This window comes from Euprymna scolopes, chromosome 3 (assembly GCF_053919585.1).
Source record: "Euprymna scolopes isolate OS-2025 chromosome 3, ASM5391958v1, whole genome shotgun sequence".
Taxonomy (NCBI): Eukaryota; Metazoa; Mollusca; class Cephalopoda; order Sepiida; family Sepiolidae; genus Euprymna; species Euprymna scolopes.
The window spans coordinates 96140939-96166417 of record NC_136484.1 but is presented as its reverse complement, the minus strand read 5'-3'; the positions used below and the strand labels follow the sequence as shown (position 1 = coordinate 96166417).

The following is a 25479-nucleotide window of genomic DNA, read 5'->3' as shown; positions in this document are numbered from 1 at the left end:
CATTAATAATTACTTTCCTACCTTATTGTTTTCTTTAATTTTTTGATATGTTACAATTTGCGACTTGAAAATTATGTAGGTACCAGTGGTGGGACGATTAATCAGAATCGGAATAGGGAATCTGAAATTTTTGGTGTATCGGACTCAGTATCAGAATCGGAAAAATGTATATTTATTTTCCAATGCCAAAAACGATTCCTTTGATTTTCTTTTCTTTTTTTTTTAATTTGATTTTGTTTAAAACAACATCTTCTGCAGCTGGTAGTAATTATATAAGACTAAATATTTATTTCAAACTATCAGTCCAAGTAAAATCTACAGATTATCCCCACAAATGTATTTTCACATTTAAGAAAATATCTGCACATTCTAACATGTGTTTTTACAGTAATCAGAAAAAAAAATAACAATTTTATAGGAAATATTTGGAGATTTATAAAAAATTGAAATCAAATTCGGTAACTGTATCGGAATCGGGAATTTGGTAAGGAATCAGTAATTGTATCGGAATCAGGAATTTGGTAAGGAATCGGTAATTGTGTCGGAATCGGGAAAATACTGAAATCCTCCCATCACTAGTAGATACCATTTGTTTTGCTTGAAATTCAATATTTCGAATTTCCTTTGTTGAATATAGAAACATTGAAAACTTATACTATATATATTACACATTAAAGAACGCAAATAAGAGAGAAATGGCATGGATTAGGCAAAAGTTTTATGGTCTATAATGTAATGCTGAAAAAATTCGCCCTTTCTGGAAATGTACATAGACATGAAAAAATATTAAGGAATGATTGAATCAACATCGAGACTCAGCAAGGTGCAAGATGGGTGCCATGTTTAATCCGTAGTATTACAAGGCAGGTCCCTATTTTTGTCTTGGTAGTTAGAATTGAGTTGTCTCCTTTAATATAGTGGATTTATTTCATTCCCCCACTAACCAACAATCACGAGGTTCTTTGCTCAGCAACCGAGAAGGCTAACATGCTTGCCAGTCGGTTTGCCTTAAACTCCACACTGGACCCTCTAAACCACCCCCTACCTCAATTTCCTATGCGGACAGACGCCACGCTAGACGATCTGATAATCACCCCTGTTCAGGTGCATGCTATCATAAAAAAACCTTGACACTCCCAAAGCATGTGGACCCGACCTCATCCCAGCTGTGCTATTAAAAAAGTGCTCAGCCGAAGTAGCTCCAGTTCTCTCCAAACTCTACAACAAATGCCTTAATGAATCTTGCTTTCCGAGCTGTTGGGAAACTGCTTCTGTGGTACCAGTATTCAAGAATTCTGGCGAAACAACTGACCCATTAAATTATCGCCCTATTAGCCTCCTCCCACTTTTTGCCAAAATATTTGAGACCTTAATTAACCATGCTCTAGTCCAGCACCTTACAGATGCTAAACTTCTGACCGACCATCAATATGGATTTAGACAAGCCCGTTCCACGGCAGACATCCTCACTGTAATCTCTGAACGCATATACCATTCACTGGACAAAGCGAGAGAGGGCAGAGTGGTAGCTCTAGATATATCTAAGGCTTTTGACAGGGTATGGCATGAGGGTCTCCTCAGGAAGATTACATCTTACGGTATCACTGGTAGAATACTTAACATAATTAAATCCTTCTTAGATAAGAGAAAAATCCAGGTTGTCCTCGACGGTCGTACATCTAAACAATATGATATAAATGCGGGAGTGCCCCAGGGATCTATCCTTGGACCTCTGCTGTTCCTGATATTCATAAATGACCTCCCCGACAAAATTGCCTCTGAGATGGGTATATATGCTGATGACACCACTCTCTATAGCAGGCACGACAGGAAAACAAATGAACATATATCTAAAGTAATGGCAGAAACACTAGAGGATGACCTCCAATCAGTAGTGGAATGGGGACAAAAATGAATGGTAACGTTCAATGCCACCAAGACAAAACTGGTTTCATTCAATAATTACAAGAAACCTTCTCTACCACCTATAGCAATGGCCAACGACTCTTTATCTGAGAGTACGTCTCTCAAGCTCCTTGGCCTAACATTCACAGGAAACATGAGTTGGAACAATTACATCGAGGGCATCGCCAGGGCCGCTGCAAGGAAGGTGGGCTCCCTCTACCGTGCTAGAAAACTTCTAACACCCGAAAGTATCCTGTACCGCTATAAGGCCACTATTCGCCCATGTATGGAGTATTGCTGTCATATTTGGGCCGGTGCATCGGCTACTAGTCTCTCGCTCCTTGACAGGGTTCAAAAGAGAGTCGCAAATCTGATAGGCCCTAAACTGGCATCTAAACTTCAGCCTCTGTCCCATCGTCGAAACGTTGCATCCCTCTACCTGTTCTACAAGTATTATAATGGTGAATGCTCTGAAGAACTGCAAGCACTTGTGCCCCCACGACGTGAACACCCTCGACAGACCCGACAAGCTGCAAAATCCCACCCCCACACTGTAGAGATCCCTAGATGTAAAAGATCTTTCTACTCCAGTAGTTTCTTCCCCAGAACTGCTAGACTTTGGAATTCCATTCCAGGTCACTGCTTCCCCAACTGTACTGACATGCATAAGTTCAAGTGCAACGTGAACCAACATCTCGCTGCCCTAATCCCTACATAGTACCCCAGTAGATGTTTCCCTTGATAGTAGCCCCCTACACCAAAGTGGCAATGTGCCTTGTTTGGGGTGAAAATGTAATTAAAAAAAAAAAATATTAAACAACACCTAATAACATTTGATTTTCTTGGTTAAAAAAATTTATTGATTAATTTTGGTGATTTTTGAAATATGATATTTTTGTTCCTTGAAAGGTACATACATCATAAAAAATCTGTATTATTTAACTTGAATTCAGGACAAAAAGAAATATTGCCTGCTAATATAATTTTCCAGTATAATGCTTATCATATTGGACGAACTATTTCATACTTAGAGATTCGGATCAAGCAGAATGTCTTATCCAGAATCAGACAGGGAAGACCTGGTTCTTTGGGCCAATCCTCTTATTTGGTCTTAGAATCTACTATTGGCCAACATTTAGTTGATAATGCTTGAAGATCTTGTACAAGGCTGATTCTGCAACTAAATCTTGGAATCAGTCACTAAAATATTTCTACATAATAATATTATGGCAATCAGTATTATATAATATATAAGTAAAAATACTGATGTTTAATGATTAAAAAAGAATTACTGAAACGCGGTCATAGTTTATGAATTTTTAAATAGGTGGAATAAATAGTGGTAGTCTGTTTAGTATACTGAGACAATTCTCTCAAATATTACGGCAGATAAAACCCACAAATTCTCTTTTAAATTTATTTTGCCATTATTCTAAATTTTTCTGGTTTGTTTTGAAAATTTTATGCAATAATGATAAATTTTTTATATAAATTTCTAAAAATTTCCTGTCTAGTGAATATTTCCTCTCTACAAAATTATTTCCTTTTCTTTTTTGATTTCATGTAGAACATATGTTCTTAAATAATGTTGGCTCTGGGTATGACCTCAAATGATACCAAATGGTGAGATCCCATTTGGGGGCTGTGAGGAATGTAAAGTTGCCGCTTATTTACCTTGCTTCCAGGTTTACTTGGGACAGAGTAAATAAAGGGAAACTTCCTACCTATTAGGGCAACTGGTGCTATCGGACCAAGCTGTTTGAAGATACTGGCTTCCTGTTCCAAAATGCACCAAACATTGGTGTTATTGTTTTTCCTTTGTCTTTTACAAAACTCAATCATGCTCTGCAAAGACAAAAATAATTTCCTTTTATAAAATAATCAAACTAACCGCCATGAATAAATGTTTGAAGATATAAAGAACTTAAAGCATAAACCCTTTTTCCAAAATTACATGGTTCAGCATTAAATGGCCCAAAAGGGATTGATATGCCATAAAATAAAGCAACCAAACCAAACACCATGAATTTGAAGATATAAAAAACAAAACTTGAAACAAAATAGCTGTTTCCAAAATTATTGGATTCAGCATGAAATAACCTGAAATAGTTTGATATGCCGTAAAATAAAACAAACCAAGCCAAATACCATGAATAAATATTCAAAGATATAAAGCACTTGAAATACAAAAACTGCTTCCAAAATCATTGGATTCCGCGTTAAATAACCTGAAAGCGTTTGATATGTTGTCAGAGAAACGAAGCTTAATGTTATTGTTTGTAGAAACGGGCTGATTCAGCAAAGTGCAGCTGCAATTTTTGATAAGAAATATAAAAGTTGAATAAAAGAAACCCAAGATGGCACAATAAAGAAAATGACGAGTTTTCTTGTTTTTCTATTTCACGTTTATTGTCTGCTTTTAATGGCCAACGAATGTCCACCGCTGGAAACTCTAAATCTACAAGCACATTATATGCGATTAATACGTTTATTTATCCAACTATTTGTTCATTTCTGTCAAAGTAATTTATTGCCAACGATATTTCATCTGAATGAAAAATCTATACATTAACAATTGCCAAAAACTTACGAATAAAATTCTGAATAAAAAGATAATAAAATAGCACAATTGTAATAATAATAATATCAAGAAAGAAAATATCAATAAGAATAGGAAGAAATAAAGAAATACATTAATAATGATGGTACAAGAATAAAGAAAATATTCAAAATAAATAATAATAATAATAATAATAATAATAATAATTAGCAAAAATATTAATAAAATTTTAAAAAATAAATAATAATTGACAATATATGATTAATAATGAGCAGCACCCGTGTATTGCCGTTGCCCTGTGAAAATGTGACAAAATCTAGAACAGCTACGACCCACCGCTCTGAAAACGAAATAACCTTTCCTTATCTAGTACATTATCATATGCGAGTCATATAAATTACTGACTATTGATAAACAGCTTTAAAAAAAAAATGAACACAAAACACAGGTAGATGGCGGAGGTTGCTAGTAGTAGTCATTTTCGGTGCAAGAAAATTGTGGTAACACTTATTTTAAAAAGAAGACGAAAAAGATGCAGAAAAAGACAAAGAAAAAGAAGGATAAAAATAACAGACCCCTTAACCATTCCGTAAGAAACTATGTATAAGTTTGGCATAAAAGAAAAAGACGAGAAAGCCAGAGAATACGAAGATAACCAATAGCCTGTTCGGTCAGCATTCTAGAAGAGATTTTAAAAATAAAAAAGTAAATAATCTGATAACCGATGTTGACTCCATCTTGTTTTGTTTTCAACTGTTCGAAAAATACCGGAAACCAATATTCCTTAATACGAGGAATGCAAGCGGACAGCCAATGGGATTTAATAAACTTTTCTGAGGAAGCCCTCATTATTTCACGAACGAAAAAGCTACTGTATCTGTCGATCATACAAAAGTGAAGTAGTAAAATTTGCGGAAGTGGTCAAAATAAAAACATCTGGATTCCACTGTCTTGCATTGACTGATTGTTGCAGCTAGCCAATCCACTGGCTGTCATAGTTGGCGATTAGTGTTGTTTTAGGGCGGTTAATTGCCTTTATAACTGTCACTGTGATGCACGGCGGTCAATATCGACCACTGCTATCTAGTGGCGTACACTGTCATGTAATGGCGATTATGGCTGTTATCTGCTGAGGTCAGTCATCTTTTTATGTGGTTACTGTTAGTTGATGGCAGAGGCGACCCTGGCAAGCACTGTCAGTTACTACTGTATTGAGGCGGTTACTTATGGGCACTGGCTGCCTTAACATCATTATATCACAGTCGTCAAGTGTTGGTGAATGGCGGCCATGACTGAAGTGGAATTTGCTGCGTTGGTGTAGATCTTATATCGCAACATGTTTTCTAAGTATGCAGAATATGGATCATGCCATATTTTACATCCTGTACTTATACTGTACATGATAGGTATTGTTTTCTTAATTGTTAGGTGTCTCTCATGTTAAAACTGAGTCAATAAATAATAACGTTAGTATTTCAGCATAGTCCGTATTCTGCAAAATACATGAATGCATAAAATGTTAAGAGCCTGAATGCGATCCGGCATGTAAACATGCCGGATCGCATTCAGGCTCTTAACATTATATACAATTGTAAAAGTATATGGTCGCTTAAAACAATGTGTAAAAGTATATGGTCGCTTAGAAAAACAATTATAAAAGTTATTTTCAGTTATTTCTTGATACGTCAAATTACATTCCGTTAATGAAGGTGAAAAGAAGATATCTAAAAAAATGTAATATACTGAGGTAGTTTAATCAAAGAAGCTATCATTAGAAAAAATTTGGTACATCTATCTTGAACGAACGAATCGAAATGTTGAATTTCAAGTAAAACGAATAGTACCTAATTGTCATGGCGCTAATAGTAACATATCCCAAACTTAGGAAAGACCATAAGGTAGAAAAATAATTAATAATGAAAAAAGAAATTTGCGAAATCACTTACTATGTTTACTAAAAAAATTAAGTTCTGTTGCTTACATCACGTGATGAACGTAATTCAAAATGTCGGATAAATTTTATTCTCATTTAAACTTTATCAAAAACTGTTTTTCATTGATTATTTTTCTACCTTATCGTTTTCCGTAATTTTTGGATATTTTACCATTTGCGACATGAACATTACGTAGATACTAGTGGTGGGACGATTTATCGGAATCGGAATAATCGGAATTTTGGGGGTATCGGATTCTGTATCAGAATCGGAAAAATTTGTATTTATTTTCCAATGCCAAAACGATTCCTTAAATTATCTTTTTTTTTTAATTTGATTTTGTTGAAAACAAAATTTGCAGCTAGTAGTAATTATATAAAAGCAATCTGAAAACCCTGCCGATAGTACGTTATGCATGTATGTACTTAAAAAAAAAATTGAAGGAGTTTTGAATTAAATAAACGGGCGAATCGAAAGTTACACATAAGAAAACCCCGTTATTAAATCAATAACGTTTCCCATAAACATTCCGTAAGAAGGTGCCTACAAGTTTTACGTATAAGGAGAAGAAAAAGAGCTATAAGAAAGAAATGACAGAAACAAATAAGTCACCAGTTTGCCACGCGGAAAAAAATAGTCTGTTTGTGTACGGGCGTCGAAGAATGATTGAACGGCGAAGAAAATGAAGACGAAAAAGACGGCGAAGAATACGAAGAAAAAGAAGGATAAAAAATAACGTGTCCCTTAACCATCCCATAAGTTTGTGTAAAAGAAAAAGACGAAAAACCCAGAGAATACGAAGATAATCAATAGCCTGTTCGGTAAGCATTCTGTAAGAGATTTTATAAACAAAAACAGTAATTTCATAATCGATGTTGACTCCATCTTGTTTTGTTTTCAACCGTTCGAAAAATACCGGAAACCAATATTCCCTAATCCGAGGAATGCAAGCGTACAGCCAATGGGATTTAACAAACTTTTCTGATGAACGAAAAGCTAATGTCACACAAATACGGACGGTGAAGTAGTAAAATTTGCGTCAATGTAGAGAACTTACCGGTTACGATTGGGAGAGTGTGAGTAGAAAAAAATTAAGGAGAAACAGTTTTGCTACCTATGCTTATTAAGACGTAGTTTGATTGTGATGCTTATAGGAATTAATATAAGATTTTATCATAACGAATGAATGCGACTGCAAATATATGCAAAACCTACATAATATTTTGGCTAGTAGTCTGATCATAATGGATTTATATGTAGCGTTTGCGTTTGCCAAATTGCGCCTATTTTATCATGTATAGAGAAGAGATGATTAAAAATAAGAAAGTAACGATAATAATGCCCTTAATGAACAAAAGAATATAAGTATTATAAATAAAATAAGCAGAATCATGATGATGATAATATAAATGATAAAAATAATGATAATAGGAAAAAACAAAGATATTAATAATAAAAAATAATATAGAACTAATAAAACAATAATGATAATACTAATTAATGAAATAATTATGGGAATGTAAATAAGTATAATAAGAAAAATAAGAATGAAAATCATAACTTTGAAAAACAATGGGAGAGATTGGAATCAGAGGGATGGCTGAAATGATAAACCGAATAACAATAATAGAAAAGGGCTGAAATATTAAGGAAAACCCTTGAGTGCATATGAGCTATAGGCGCAAGCAGGACACATAGAAACTGCTACAGATGTAAAACACAAAGAAACATCTCATGGAATCATGAAAACTGAAACTGTATAATTGTAAATTACCCACCACCACCACCACCACCACCTTTTCCACCAAAAAAATTGCACTGCCGACATAAATTGGTACTACACCAAATAATTGAGAAGAGTCAAGAAAGATGGAAGGACTGAGGAGAGAAAGCACTACCCAGACCTCTATTGGATGAGTATGAAGAGTACTAAGACCTTAGGGAACTTATTGAAGACCAACAAGAAGTCAATAATAAACGCCTATTGCGATAATATAAACTAATTTGCAAAGGTTATTGAAAGAGATGGTGAGTACTGGAAATCTGGGGAGATTTGTTGTCACTCAGACTCCAGGGAACATCACAGACAGTTCCCAAAGAACATTATTTGATGATGGCCAGTGTGAAAATCCATACTGACTAATATGATTATTAATGAGGAAAATGCAAACAACTGCATATAGAACACACAGACGAATAGTACAAGCACAAAACGGCGGTAGTACTTGAAAATGTAAATCACAAAAAGGGGCATACAAACAAATACCTCACCTCCTCAAGCAAGAAGACAGGATGTCATAACAGTTAACAAGATGAAAAAATCCTGCTGGGTGAATATCAAAAATACAGTAATAAAGCAAACATATGACAATGGTCAGAGAGCTGAAATGAAAGATGAAGAAAGTCAAGCTAACACCAATAATATTGAGAGCACTAGGAACAATCACGGAAAACTTCGAAAATAACATGGGAGAGATTTATACAACAGATATACATAATGAAAATGGATGAAAAATTAAGGGAAGCCCTTGAAATACACACGAGTCATATACTGGTCATATCAAAACTGCAATACAGAGTAGAATGATAAAATTGTCACCCCAGGAAAGACGACAGGATTCCATTTCCGTTTGATGAAAACCGGTCTTCTTTTTTGATGCAAACCATCTACTAGTTAGCCAGTTGTGTACAAATCCCAAGAGCGATTGAGCCTTCTATTATGTCTGAAAGTGACACAATGTTCAACGAGCGAGATCGGAGATGTATCACTTTTTACTGATCCAAGTTATGACAACAGGACCATTGCCAGCACCCTCAAAATGTATCACTGGATTGCCATAAATAACAAGGACAGGCCCAGGGTGATGAAAACAAAGTTTGCAGTCACGGTTAAGGTCTTTGGTGTGGTTTCAAATGAGGGCCAAAGATCATGCTACTTCACATCTTCGAAGCAAGTTTGAAAGTCAAGTGTACCTGGATGTGCTGAAGAGGGTGGTAATCCCCGGGTGCAATTATGTGGTGGCTGGCAGATCCTGAGTGTAGCAGCAGGATTCAACACTGGCCCACAAGTCCAGAGAGACCCAGGCTTGGCTTCAGAAGGAGTGCTACAACTTTATACCCTTCTCTCACTGGCCTCCTCCTCCTCCTCCTCCTCCTCCCCGACCTCGCTGGATTACTTCGTTTGGTCATACGTCGAGAACATCACCAACATAACCTCTCACGGTCAGTTCTAGGAAAGAAACCTTGCTCATAGAATTTTCGTTTAGTTTTAGGCACTGATAGAGGGGAAGGGATATTATTGACAGTTGTTGCAGCTAGACGAGTAATTGTTGCAAATGTTTTGCAGAGGAGGAGGAAATCATAGAATGAATCTCAGGAGACATTTCGTTGTTATACGTTCATTGTAAAATTAAATGTCAATTATAATAAGATGCTAGTATTTCTATGGTGGACTATTCTATGATCCATTTTGTGCATTAAGTGAAGCCATGTTATTTGCTGATTATGTCAAGTTAAAAAGCATTACATAATTTAATGAAGAAATTTGGCCTTTCGTGAAATGAAAGAAAACAAAAAAACTAAACCGAATGTTTGACTGTCATATTTAAATTGAATATCGATGAATTTTCTTTTCTTTTCCTTTGGCAGATCTGAGTTTGATGATGTCACAACAATAAGTTTTACAAAAAAGAAAAAAAAAATTACTTCAAGTAAAGACACCAACTCTTGCTTACCAAAAATAAAATTTGGTATAGTTAATTCTTTATATACAAAGGTAGTATTTTGACTTTCTGACCAGAATCAAACAGGTTAAACACAGTTAACATTTTCCCGATTGTTTTTATTTATCTATCTCCCACAGAGGATAGATTATACATCAGGGTCGGAAAGTGGGATTGAAAAACTAGCGCCAGCAAAGAGGAGACTTCTGGTCTGCAATAGAAATGCTTGAGCAATCCCGTCAGCATTCTCCAGTAGAGGCGCCCCAGGTTATTAGTAATAAACTAACCCCTTCTCAAAGAGCTGCATGGGACTAGCAACATACCGCCATTAACAGGTCCAATTCTAGAAATGGTTTAGACTCTGTTGATTTTGGTGCCAATGGCAAAAATGCCATAGCTTTCCTGAACAGAAACAAAAGTTTGACCAGTTCCAGTTTCTTATTGGGCAATAGATCAAAATTGAGCAGAGCCATGTTATGAAAGTGAAATCGATTCAAAACAAATTGTTTTATAGACCAACGGTTTTAAACCAGACTACTATAAAATAATAAGCATTCTCTATCATTTGTCATAAAGTATGTGATTAAGAATGCTGGCCTACCATGAAATAGGAATAGATGAATCGTGTTTCTCATGACATTTTTGAGGTGGGATGTCTTTTTTCTAATCAGAATCTTATTTCTTTTTTCAAACATTAGCTTAAAGTTAAAATTAGACGTGATAAAAGATATTACATACCGAGAAACTTAAAAAAAAAAAAGAAAAGGTGGCTACGAATTGCGCACTTGTGCATATGAAAGAGGATTGAGTATGAGTAGGTGTTCTCTGACTGAACATGGCATATCTGGTTCTCGATCTTGTTAGGCAACGATCCGGTTTTTTTAACTTCTTGGCCAGATAAATGAATGCGTTTTGTCCCTACTCCCTTATTTTTTGGTCATGGAATCTCTCAAGGATCTTCCTCACTTTTATTTTTCTCTTAGCCTCCCCAAGTCTTTCTTATTTTGGATGGACACTACATACTCCCAATTTCATTTTCTACCACTTAAGTTCCACTTCCATTTAGATATTGACTAATTTGTTTTCAGTTCTAAACAAACTAGAAAACAGAAACAAACTTTTATTGTACAACACGGAATGTTTTTGCTTAGTTAGTTCTTTGTAATCTCAATTTTCAGATGAACAATCAGATATTTCTGTCGAATTACTGTTCGATGCAGATTCCATAGATGGTATCTGTTTTATTTTTTTTTCCATTTTGTTCTGCGAGTACTTTCAACTAATTTTCTTCAGACGGGGTGTTCACCTGGCATATTGGAGTCTGCAGATTTCAAACTGTGCACCAACTTATATCTTTATAAATGTCTGTAAACGTGATAAGATGCCACATTTGGGACGTGATCACATGTTAGGTGCATAGCTAATTAAAATGTACATATTTAAAACGGTAAAACGTAGATTTTTTGTGTCAGTTAAGGATATTTAGCAATAGGAAAAATCAAAAACAGATTAATTAGGCAAAAACGTTCTTTGCTACACAATAAGGTTTGTCTAAATGAGAACGTGCTGCCTAAATACACATACAAACAATGCATCTAAAACCAAACTTCTATCTTTACATCATCATCATCGCTACTGAAATGAATGGCTCTCATCTTGTGGAGGCTTCATGTTTTGACAAGCTTCTGCACTTGACTTTTACTCCTGATCTGAAATGGAACACATACATCAAATTTGTTGTCAAAGTCACTGGAAAAATGGTGGGATCCTTCTATTGCTCCAGTAGTGGCGCCCCAGGTTATTAGTAATAAACTGATGCAATTCTCTACCTATATAAGAGCCAGGTACGTCCAAGGATGGAGTACTGTTGCCACATCTGGGCAAGAGCTGCTAAAAAGGACTTATCCTGCCTTGGCAGAGTTCAAAATAGATTCTGTAGCTTAGTAGGGGATGCCCTTTTCTTTTCCCTGCAACCTTTTTCTCACAGAAGAGATGTTGCGAGTCTGTCTCTGCTTTATCGTTATTTTCATGGCAAGTACTCGTCTGAGCTCCAATCTATGTTCCCCATCCCCCGCCACCAAACTTTCCCGAGAAACACTCGTCTTATCAATAATCCCCCCAACTTTTTATCTGTGCCTAATCCTAAATGTAGATTCCATGAACATAGTTTCTTTCTTAGAACTGCACGCCTGTGGAACTCTCTTCCGTTTTCCTGCTTTCCAGCTGACTACAATATAGTTGTCTTCAAGTCCAACATAAACAAGTTCTTGATAAGCCGTCCCACTTAAGTTAACAAATTTACCAAATTTCCATTACTATATTATCCAATTGACTACTGTACACTTTAACCCTTATCCTCGAGTGGCCTCTGAGCCTTGATAAGTGGTGATACCTATGTAAAAAAAAAGACAAAGAATGACCACTGATCCTCTAGTCCTTATATATTTGAGCTGTTTTCTGCTTAATTTGTGAAAACCTTTATTTTTATATATATATATATATATGTATTTAATGTATAAATAATTCAAAATATTGTATCTGTTCTGGTTGTTCTCAGAAATATATCTTCCCAGGTATTACTTTCTCATTTGCGAGGGGATATTATTTCATGGCTGATCACGAGAAGAGCTCTCTTTGGACAATGCTAATGATGCTGATCATCATCCAAAGTTTCCATTGTGAGAAGCAGGAAAAACTAATGGAAAAGAAAAGAAACTGCTAGGAGGAACAAATGGGAAAGAAAATGAAATGAATTTGAAAGCAGACAATATAAAACTACAGATAAAATGTAAATAACTTTTATTAAAGTCATCTTTTTCTTGACTTTTTGTTGAATATTGAGCCTGGGCGACGCCGAGAAAATCGGAGGTGTGCATACACGCACGTTCAGATGGACTTCAATATGCATTCTTGCCTGACCTGAATTGTAACTATCGCCGAAAACAAAGAAAGGCTTACATTCCAAGTCAATGAGATAGAATTGTATAACGCATAATAAAGAACAATTAAATATTTTAGATTTCATAACATAACATAAACAAAAAGACAGATGTAAATAGAGGAGAGCTGACAGTATCTTGCGTGGGTTACAATTTCTACCGTCACCTGACTCGCACATACTTACTGCTAAACGCAGTTGTTCTATTCAGTCTCTCTCTTACCTTGTGCGTCGACAAAGTTCGTCTGTTTTGATTTTGAGAATAAGGACAAAAGAATTGTCAGGGTATATAATTTCGCAAGCATTTGAAAAGTGTGAATTAGAAAATTATATATTTACATTTAATAACACAATAGTTTGTCTTAAAAATTTCGAATAAATTACTCTTTCTCTGAGACTGAATTTGTTTCATAATAAAGATAAAAGTTGTTATCAGTTTTCTTGTTACTAAAATCATTTTCTTTTTATTATAGCCTTATTGTCACTGGAATAGTTCAATTTCTATAAAACGTATGAAGATATACACTCTTCATTTTATTTCAATACATTTATGTGTGTGTGTGTGTGTGTGTGTGTGTGTGTGTGTGTACACAAACACACAAACAAACACACAGTGGTTGATGAGCAGAAATCAGAAGCTCACAGTATTAATGCTGGCGTCCCTCAGGGTTCCATGTTAGGGTCCAACTCTCTTCTTGATCTTCATCAATGATCTTCCAAATAACATTCTTAGATCATTTGTAGACATTTATGCAGACGACACTACCATCTATGGCAACACTTCAAAGACCAGAAACCGCCATTCTCCCATCTCTGATCTTGAGCACGTGGTGCAATGGGGAAAAGGTGGCTGGTTAATTTTAATGCATTGAAAACCAAGCTTCTCTCTTTCTATCATCAACACCCTGACCGACATCTGGCCCTTACTGAAATGAACGGCTCTCGCCATGAGGACCCTCCATGTTTAGACAAGCTTCTTGGTCTGACCTTCACTCCTGATCTGAAATGGGTACATACGTCAAATTTATTGCCAAGATCACTGGTTGGATAATTCTATTGCTTCAGTAGATATTTCACCTGTATAAGAGCCAAGTACGTTCTAGGATGAGGTACTGTTGCCACATCTGGGCAGGAACTGCTATCCTTCTTTGACAGAGTTTAAAACAGACTTCGAAATCTAGTAGGGGATGCCCTTTTCTCTTCTCTACAACCTCTTTCCCACAGAAAAGACATTTCAAACGCACTCTTGTCATATAAAAAAAACTACTGTTAATTATACAGGGTGTTCCAAAATGGTTGACCCCATTCTAAATGCCCATATCTCAGAAACTACTTGGTGGATCTTAATGAAACTAAATACACTTTATGTTGAAGGTCATGAGTTTTATTGGTTAAATTTAAGAAAAATACAAATATTTGTTGGTTTTATGACAGAATTTCATAAATGTTCAATATGAGCGCCGCCTGTGACTCTGCACACGTCGAGTTGGTATTCGAGCTTGTGCCAAATTCACTGTAGCATGTCTTTGGTAACAGTTTCCAATGCAGCTGTAATTCTGTTTCAGTTCTTCAATGTTAGCTGAGAGAGGAGGTATGAAGACTTTCACATAACCCCAGGGAAAAAAATCACACGGAGAAAGGTCGGGTGATCGTGGTGGCCATTTCAGAAGCAAATCGTCTTCACTACTTCAACTGATCCATCTGTCTGGTAGAACCTCTTTGAGATAGGATCGTACAGTGAGCTTCCAGTGAGGTGGAGCCCCATCCTGCTGAAAAATGAAACTTTCATTTTCTACGAGTTGATCAATTAGCCAATTTTGATGCATTTTGGCGATTTAGGTATGCATAAGCAGCTCTTTTCTTGAAGCTTTTGGTGCCAAGTCCTAGTATGTTTTGTAGTTGATGCCTTTTTGCAAAATTTGTGAAGAAGGCATGCCGCACTGTCTTCGGTGACTGAGTATGAGCATATTCTAACACGCAAAATACCTTTTCTTTTGAAGTGAACGACATTTCTCAACCTGGTAAGATAGAAATGCCAAACGTAACACAAAAACTTGAAACCTTTGTACACAAGCTGTAAAAATTTGAGGTTATCTCAACGAAAATTGTCATAATTATTGGCCTACGAAATGGGGTCAAACATTTTGGAACACCCTGTATATACCAGGCCTTGCGTGTGCGGTAATAAAACTTCTCAAATGTATTTGTGATGTTAGGCTGTATAAGGCGTTAACTTTAGTCAAAATCGCCTGTTCCTTCTTTCATCGGATTTTTTCGATTATCGATACTTATTGAAGACATTCCAACACAAAACCTGTGCCAAGCACATAAAGTACATTTGTGCAAAATTTCCACGAATCGACCCAGTCATTTAGGAGTCGTTAAGAACAAACTCTCTCACACACAGATAGATAGATTTATAACTTTTTAAATGAATAAATATATATATACACATACACACATGCACACACACATATACGGGGGTGTCCAAAAAATAACTGAATAGTTGAGACTTTTGCCATTAATGAGTATTTTTCATCTTTTTTTTCAAATATTTTCAGATAATATTTTAGAAATTAATTACGGATAACAGAGAACAAAGTACGCAAGTTATAAAATTGTTTTACCAAAATCATGCAATGCTTTTGCGACAACATTATCTTTCACTATAGCAAAGTTAAATGGCCACCACGTTCTCCAGACTTGACTAGACCCGACTTTTTCTTTAAAGAAAGTGTCTGTTAACAAACCTCAAACCCTGCAAGAATTGAAGGAAAGCATCAGGAACGAAATAAGGGAATTAAATTGCAATCCAGAGATTCTGCAATCCGTCATAAATTCGAAGCTGAAAATGGGCAACATTTAAAAGACATTATTTTTCATGAAAATTGTTTGAATTTTGTACTTTTAAAAACAAAATTTCCCAATGTCTTAGTCAGATTGTGTTAAAATTACAAAAAGATATCATCAAAAATAAAAAAAATCTATTTAAGTTCAAAACCCTATAGTGACTTTTTTGAACCCTGTGTAATATAAATATATATATATATATATATATATATATATATATATATATATATATTAAACTTCACCTCTTTGGATTGAGCACTTTGTAAATATATTCTCACCCAACGCATAATTAAGCTATTGATGGTTGGAGCACAGTTGCGATGGGCGAGGGTGGATTTAATATACACTCGAGGAGAAATATTTACAGCACTCATTCCTGGTCTGATGGTAAGAGCTGCTGACTGTAAATGTGACGGTTGTAGGTTCAATCCACAGCTGGGGAAAGGTGTATGTCTAGCTGCACTGATGAGTTGTGATAAAACGAAACAGTACTGTATGTGAATGACAAATATTTATATATATATATATATATATATATATGGAGAGAGAGACACACAATGCGTCAATTTATACCTTTTTAAAAAGGTGATTACCAGATTTTCACTCATCATATCCTGTAGTTAGTGTCCGTTTAAGAGAAAAAGAAAACTTTATTACACAGCATTTTTTTAAAGAAATAATTCAAAACGGTGTTCTGGTTGAGCTCAGTAAGATACCTTCCCAGAAAGTACCTTCTATTTATGAAGGAATATTGGTTTATGGCTGGTCACCAGAAGAGCTCCCTCTTCTAATGACGATGATCATGGTTAATTTTGCATTCATCCACAGTCCCAATTTTTTGGAATGGTGTGTCTCACCGTGGGTGCTGATAATAGAACAAGTTTTTTGAAACCATCTTGAAAGTAACCGTCTCAGTAATAACTAGTGGTCCTGGATATGACCTTAAACTATATCCGATGGTAAGGCCCCAGCATGCAGGCTTTGGGGAGTGTGGAGACACCCTTTAATTGCCATTGCCTCCAGGTCCACTCCGACACGGAGTGGTAGTACCTGTTAGGGTCTCAACTATGGGTTGAATAGAAACCGACTTGAAAAAAAAAATTTTTTTTTAAGAAAATTTCTTCAAAATAACTGGATTCGGCATTAAATAACCTGAAAAGGGTTGATATGCCGTAAAACAAAAACAACCAACCAACCAGTAATGACTGGCGGACATATGGTTAACAAACTTTTTAAAGCAATTTGATTCAATTCTGATGTCCATAAATAATCTATATACGATAGCGTGTGTGTTATTTTCTGTGTCATGCTTACATCTGTTTTTATTCCGAGCGACTGTCGTTTAATTACGACTTTCCATTTCTTGTAATAAATAATTTTACGAAGAATTCTTCATAAGTTTTGGTTCGGATTATAGCAGATGGCACTCAAGTCATTTTTTTTATATAAATAATTTTACCTAGAATTCTTCATAAGTTTTTGTTTTGGTTTCGATTATAATTGAAGGAACTCAAGTTATATATTTCTTCATAAGTTTTGATTTCGGTTTCGATCAAGCTGATCCAATCATCAATCCAAGTCATATGGATATATTTTTTATTTTTGAAATCACAACTTTATAATATATAAGAATTGATAGAAAATTTAATCTATAATAAGATATACGAAATCTGCATAAATTAAAATATCATATTTAAACGTATTTTACGACCGGGCTATACCGGGCGTCCTTGCTAGCTGACATAAATACTTTTGCAATGTTAACAAAAGAGCTACAATAATATCAGAGCGTCTCTATTTACGCTGAACATCCACAGAAGGCCAACATCAATATAATACGTATGAAAGAGTCCCCTGTGGAATTTGCACAGGTCCTGCTAGTCTATATAATTATAAAACGGTGGACCTTGCTTGCATCTTCTTCCGTGATCGGACGATTCTATCTTTTATAAAAAGGTGACAGGTAAATTATATATATATATATATATATATATATATATATATATATATATATATATATATATATATATATATATATATATATATATAACGTGTGTGTGTTGGCGTGGTTCAGAGGCTAAGGAATGAGGGTAGAGAGTTATGTTTTAGTTTCGATTCTAGCTAATGGTGACCAAATCATATATAGTTTTTGTTTTTATTTCACTTATATACTAAATTTAATATAATAATCGATAGAGAATTGTCTCTATAATATACATCTTTATACAGATTACCTATTTATATAGGTAATCTGTATAAATTAAAATGTCATATATAAGTGTAGCTTACTACCAGGCAACGCCGGGTGTCTGCTAGTATTTTTATTTCTTCCGGTGTCTTTAGTCGTCCAGAATTGTTTTTATTTTTTTGAAGACACTTTTTTTCATCATTTTAATTTTTTCTTACATGTTTTGTGTTTCTACACTCGTCATTATAGATGAAGTAAACATACCATTAACAGACGATTCAATCATAGGATTCAAGCACACCTTTGAAATGAGAACCAACAATACATATCTACACTGATGCTTTATGCCTCATTTTATCTGAGATTGGCGTAAATTTGGACATGATTAGCTTTCATCAGACCGAAAGTCCAATACAAAATTTTTGTCTCCATAACTGATAGTTGTCTTATGCTTCCTTCGTCCACGGCAAGCATTCGGACCTGTACAAAGCATCAATAGAAATTTAAAATATCGATATTTGTCTTTTTGATCTTGTTCTTTTTACAGATTATTATTTTTTTTTTTTATTCATTGATCTTCAAAGTCCAGAAGCCACTCAACGTTCCACAGATGGCCTATCATCTAAGAATTTCTGTGCTATGGCGATTCACGGTTACTTGAATATTTCTTTTTACTGTATATATTTTTTTTAATGGATATGTTTTTCTTTTATTATTTTCCCACTTTTTGTGAGTACAAATGGGAGACACAGCTTGATAAATTATTTTTAATCTGAAGTTATTTTTTCGGTCATTTTATTAGGGGTAGGGGTCTGTTGCAATCTGATTAGGTTTAGTGGTTAGGGTTTCATTGCTTTTATTTGTGAGTAAGGGGGATTGCAAACACAGAAAGCAAAGAAGTAGTAGAAAGTGCTTTTGCCGAAACAGAAGGTGGGTAATTTTATTTATCCGAAAATAGATACAATTAAAAAATTTCGTAACAGAGTCAGCGAACAGAAGAAAAAACAAATATATCAACAATATCATCTCACCACGTTTAGAGAATACTAGTCTCTCTCTACTCTTTCGTTAACCGAGTCAGTCGCTCATTTTCAACTGTTAACCAAGTGATTATTGGGGAAATAATCAACATTATCTCACCTAAGTCGATGGGAATTCTCTGTATATGATTAATTGAACACAAATTGCTATCGTCGGCTCAGTTTTTTTTTTTTTTTTTTGTGAAACAGTGACATAATTGTTAAATTTTTTGGTAACTATTCCGCATTTGCACCTTAAAGATGGCAATAGAAAGAAACACCAAAAGTGAAGAAACAGTACTTTTTGTGATAAATTTAAAAGTGTTTTTTTTTTTTTTTTGTTGTTTCAAGTGAATTTTCTTTGTTGCAGTTTCAAGCTCAGAAAGAAGATGTTTTGAAATATTGTGCAGCCTTTTCAAAACTTGGTGACATTTATGTAAATGATGCTTTTGGTGCTGTCCACCGATCTCATAGGTAAAGTGACCCTTATTTTTTTTATATTTGCACATAAATATAACTATTAAAGCTTCCTCACCCCAAACAAAATTGGTGTTGTCTACTTTCTAATCTTTCGTTTTATGTCTTTTTTTTTTTTTTTCATTTCCATCCCAAACAAGGCACGGTGCCACTTTGATGTAGGGGCTACTATCTGGGACATAATTGCAGGGACACTATGTAGGGAGTTTAGCAGCAAGATGACTGTTTACATTATATTTGAATTTCTGTATATCAGTACAGTCGGAGAAACAGGAACCTGGAAGTGAATTCCAAAGTCTAGCAGTTCTGAGGTAAAAGGCTTTCTGGTATCTCTACTGTGTAGGGGTGGAATTTTGCTGCTTGTCAAGTCTGTTGCGGGTATTTACATCGAGGGAGTATACGGGCTTGTAGTTCCTAACAGAACAGAACTTTTAGTTCATAGTAGCATTCCGTCGATGGTACAGAGGCTAGAGCCTTGCTGACAGTTCAGGACCAATTAGGTTAGCGACTCTCATTTGAACCCTGTCCAGGAGTGAGAGACTAGTAGCAGATGCACCAGCTCAAATGCGATAACAGTACTCTATACATGGTCTAATGGTGTAACATAAGTAACTTTCTGGCACGGTAGAAAGAGTCCACCTTCCTTGCAGCAGCTGCAGCAATGCCCTCGATGTATCTGTTCTAACTTGTGTTCCCTGTGAACGTTAAGCCAAGGAGTTTGAATGAAGAACATGCAGAGAGATGTATCCGTAACCTTAGCTATTGTTGGTTGAGAAGGTTTCTTCTAATTATAAAAGGTTTCTTGCAGTTATTAAAGGAAACAAGCTTAGTCTTGGCAGCACTGAATATTACCATCCACTTTTGTCTCCATTCCACTACAGACTAGAGTTCTTCCTCTAGGGTTTCTGCCATTGCCTTAGATATGTGTTCATTTGTTTTCCCCTTGTGTCAGTTATAGAACATTGTGTCATCAGCAAATATGCCCATCTCAGAGATAATTTTATTAGGGAGGTCATTTATGAATATCAGGAATAATAATAGGGCCAAGGATCGACCCCTGAGATACATTCGCATTTATGTCATATTATTTTGATGTACGACCATCGAGGACAGCCTAGTATCTCTTATTTAAGAACTAGCGAGGGGTACCCGGCGTTGCCCGGGTGTTTGTAGGTGTGTGTGAAAAAAAAAAACAGGTGCCCTTGAAAAAAAATCAAAGCCTTGACGACGCGCAGTTGGAAAATAGTAAAGTGTGAAAAAAAAAGGTGCTCGTTTTTTATTGACGTGACGGTGATAGGTATTAAGCAGTCAGCATTTTGTGATTTTTAATGAGGTCAGTTTGTTTGTTTTCAAAAACCCGCTCCCCTGTCTGATATGACGAAGTCGACAAACGTTCACTGACTCTGGGCCTGTTATCAGAGTCGAGTTTCGCTTTTTGTTCATACAGAAAACCCGAATGTAACGCGTGCCGATGCGGGAAATGTGGAATAATTAACGTTTGAAAGTCAATAAAATTAAATAGACAGGCGAGCTCCGTGGTTAAGTGTGAGATATTACAATTTATAGATGATATAAAAAGTTTTAAGAAGTTGTGAACCGAGCGAGCGCTTCTCTGAAAGAAGCCTTTTGTGGACATCGAGGAAAAGCGTACATACATACATGATGATTGCAACGTCTTGTCAGACGAGTGCCACTCCCTCAGACATTTAAAATCCATGAGCCTAAATGTCTGAGGGAGTATCTATGCAAATATGATGTTACAGAGTCTTAGCTTTGTACGACAGCTAAGTCTCTCTCTCGGTTCAAAATGTTGAGATCCAGCAACAAGCAAGAGCAAGATAGCCAGCAACAAATTAAACTGCAGACCAGCTTAATGCGGGTACTGGTCTCCCGCTTTATGGTTTTTTAAATCAGAGATTTGCTTCTCCTAGAAAGCTTGCCTTCACCACGGCTTACGGGAGCCCTCTCTATCCCAATACACATATACACACACACAAATAAACATGGTGCTAGTTGGCTGTTGACCCAGAAAAAGAGTTCATTCGCCCTTTGGAAGGTCTTGTTTTTAATCCTTCAGGGAGACTAGCCGCCCTCCTCACCAAACAAGTCTGGTGGGGGAACCAGTTTAGTCGCCGGTGACCCGACCATGAGGCATACATACATACATACATACATACATACATTTTCGCTTTTATATATATATATATATATATATATATATATATATATATAGATGATTTAATTATGTTAAGCATTCATCCAACGATATCATATGATCTGATTTTCCTGAGAGGACCATCGTGTCACACCCTGTCAAAAACCTTATATATATATATATATATATATATATATATATATATATATATATATATATAGATAGAGCTACTGCTCTACTTTCACCTGCTTTGTCCAGTGTATGATATATACGTTCAGAGATTAGTTAGGATATCCGCTTGCCTTAATCCATATTATTATTCGGACAAAAGATTAGCAACTGTAAGGTGATGGACTAGAGCTTGATTAATTATGAACTCAAATATTTTGGTGAAAAGAGGGAGGAGGCTAATGGGGCGATAATTTAATGGGTCAGTTTTTTCGACATAATTTTTGTAAACTGCTATCACAGAAGCAGATTTCCAACAGTCAGGAACGCAAGATTCGTTAAGGTATTTGTTGAAATGTTTGGAGAGGATTGGAGCAACCTCAGCAGAGCATTTATTTGAATAGTACAGCCGGGATGAGATCAGGTCCACGTGCTTTTGAGGTGTTTCGTTTTTTTATGATATCATGCACTTGAGAAGTGGTAATTTTCAGATCATCTAGTGTGGTGTCTGTCTACAAAGGAAAATCAAGAAGGGAGTGGTTTGCTGGGTTCACTGTAGAGTTTGATGCAAACTGACTGGCAAGCATGTTAGCTTTCTCGGTTGCCAGACAAACAACCTAATAGTTGTTAGATAGTGGGGAAATTGTTGATTGCCCATTATTTATCGCACTGATGTAGATTTTCCAGAAGTCACAGGTTCCTAATTTCTTCGCTTCAATGCGTTTCTGGTGTTTTCAGTCTATTCTCTTTTAGCTGTCACTTTCTTACAATTACTTCTTGCTTCTATAAACTTTTGTCTGTTTTTACTGAACTTATGTCGGATAAATCTGTGGTATGTATACTGCCGTTGAGCTATGGCATCAGTATGTAAACCATTGGGGAAAGTGGGATTTGCTATAGAACTTCCGTGTGAGAACATGTGCTTTAATTACCACTTTGAACCATTCAGTGGTCTTATTTGCGCAGGAAGAGAAAAGATGTTTTCTCATGGGGCCTCTCCGATGAGATCCCTGGTGGCTTCCCAGTCAGGGAACTCATTCATATGTAATATATTGATGTTGGAATTCTGTAGACGTTCAGTGTAAATGGTATCTGGAAATCTCTATAATATACATCTTTATGCAGATTACCTATTTATATAGGTAATCTGTATAAATTAAAATATCATATTTAAGTGTAGCTTACTACCAGGCAACGCCCGGTGCCTGCTAGTATTTTTATTTCTTCCAGTGTCTTTAGTCGTCCAGAATTTTTTTTGTTTTAAGACACTTTTTTCATCATTTTATTTTTTTCTTACATGTTTTGTGTTTCTACACTCGTCATTATAGATGAAGTAAACATACCATTAACAGACGATTCAAACATAGGATTCAAGTATTATAAACCACACCTTTGAAAGGAGAACCAACAATACATATCTACACTGATGCTTTATCCCTCATTTTATCTAAGATTGGCGTAGGTTAGAGTTAGGGTTAAAACTGAAAAAGCGCGGTCGTAAAGTATGCTTAAATATGATATTTTAAATCTTGCAGATTTCGTGTATATTATTATAGAGTTAATGTTCTATCGATTTTTATATATTATAAAGTTGCGTTTCAAAATTAAAAATATATATATACATATAACTTGGTTGCATTAGCTTGAATCGAAACCGAAATGAAAATTTATGAAAAAAAATATATGTATATATATATATATAAACTGAGTTCCTTCAGCCATAATCGAAACCAAAACTTATGAAGAGTGCTTGATAAAATTATTTACAAAAAAAAAAAAATAGATAACTTTAGCGCCATCAGCTATAATCGAAACCGAAACCAAAATTTATGAAGAATTCTTGGTAAAATTATTTATAACAAGAAATAGAAGTACATAACAATTAAACGACACGGATGTAAGCGTGACACAGAAAATAACAGACGCACGCTATTGTATTTATATATAGATTGCAAGTCCTTTATCTTTGTTCTAAAAAAGTAAAAAAAAATGGATTTTTTTTTTAACCATAAAACAAATTTTAACAGAAGTTAAATTTACATTTTAGTTAGAGATGACCTACGCATCGTATGTCACATTCAAACCTAAGTAATAAAAAAGGTAAAAGATAACTACATTTTTAGCTTTGCGTATTTTCTTGTATCGGATATTTCGTGTATTTGATTAAACTGGTTTACAGAAGATTTAAGTAATTTCTTTCCAAATGAAAACGAAATGTATGTTCTTTAAGTGTGTGTTTTTGTCCTAATCAGAAACTGACTTGAAAAAAAGGGGGGGGGAGAACAACACAATAGTTTAGACCCCCTCCCTCCTCCATTCTCATTCACTTTCCTTTCTAAAATATTTAGCATTTAAGTGAAAATACCCTAATAAATTCTTATGCAAAAATGGTTATGTCGCATCTGAACTCGGCGGTGATAGAATGTTAAAGATTGACAACCTCTGATCTAAATAATTCTCAGCACCAGCTGCATCGCTATTATTTTTTTCCTGTCCCCAACGGGATGACCGGGACAATAAGTAAATTATTTATGTACCACTGTTCGTCTGCATCACAAGAACGTTTTTGCTCCATGTTTAATGTTTAGCAGGATTCGTTTTGTGATATTTTTTTCATTTTCGTTTGGCTATATCTGATTAGTTGGAATAAAAGCTTCAGTTTGTGAATATAGAATAAGCCTTGAGGGTAATTTCGGATTAAACAAAACACAACAACAACCAAAAACAAATATAATAACATATGAATCATTATATTTGTTCTCCTCTCTCTGTAAGTGAAATATCTTTTTTTAATAAACATGCTGTTATTTTCTATTAAATAAAAAACAGTTGTTTTTTTATTTTCCTTCATATTTTTTTATTATGTGGATGGGGCAGCCTACTGGGTGCCAAACATTCACCCGCTACCTCAAACATTCCAAACGTGACATCTTTTTAAGGTTCTAACCGCCCATTTAAATGCAATTGTTTGTATCTCTCTTGCACTTGGTTCACCAGGTATATTTGCCAAGTTATTTTTGACATTCTTTTTCATAAGTCTGGTTGCTCATATAGTTACTGGAATGATTGAGCTCTCTCCAAATTTTCAGTTTCTCTTTACGTCGTACATATGACGTTGGTATTTCGTTATCCTTTCTCTCTCGGTGCTGTTTAACTCGACATCATTGAGGACACTGATTTAAAAGTCAAAAGCTACACAAGACACATCCACAGAGATATTTTCTTTTTAGTTGTGGACCGGCAAGGGCCCGGAAGAACGACACAATTCAGCATTTAGTGGAAACAAAATATATTGAAAATGAAAAAAAAAGAAACAAAACAAATACAACAAATGAAGAGTGTGGTTATACGTCAGTCTAACTGCTAGTGTGTATGACTTTATTCCCTTGGTCTTTATAGTAAACAGAAGAGTCCATTGTTATCCGTAAAATGAACACCACAACATCGGCATTTTTAAGAAAAAAAATAATCAGAGAGATTAACATTTAAAGTGACTTTTTTTCCATCGACCTTTGGTGTGAAATTGTACTTGTGATGTGATGTGATGTCAGGCTGTATAAAGG

At 35.3% G+C, this 25479-nt stretch overlaps 1 protein-coding gene across 1 annotated transcript in view; it reads left to right on the top strand.

Moving 5' to 3' along the window:
• LOC145257765 (phosphoglycerate kinase 2-like) overlaps positions 1 to 25479 on the top strand; it is a 600882-nt gene that overhangs the window by 383915 nt on the left and 191488 nt on the right. Inside the window, exon 5 of the mRNA XM_080115684.1 lies at positions 19487 to 19590. Coding sequence (XP_079971810.1) covers positions 19487 to 19590 — 104 coding nt within the window. The remainder of the gene's footprint in view (positions 1 to 19486; positions 19591 to 25479) is intronic.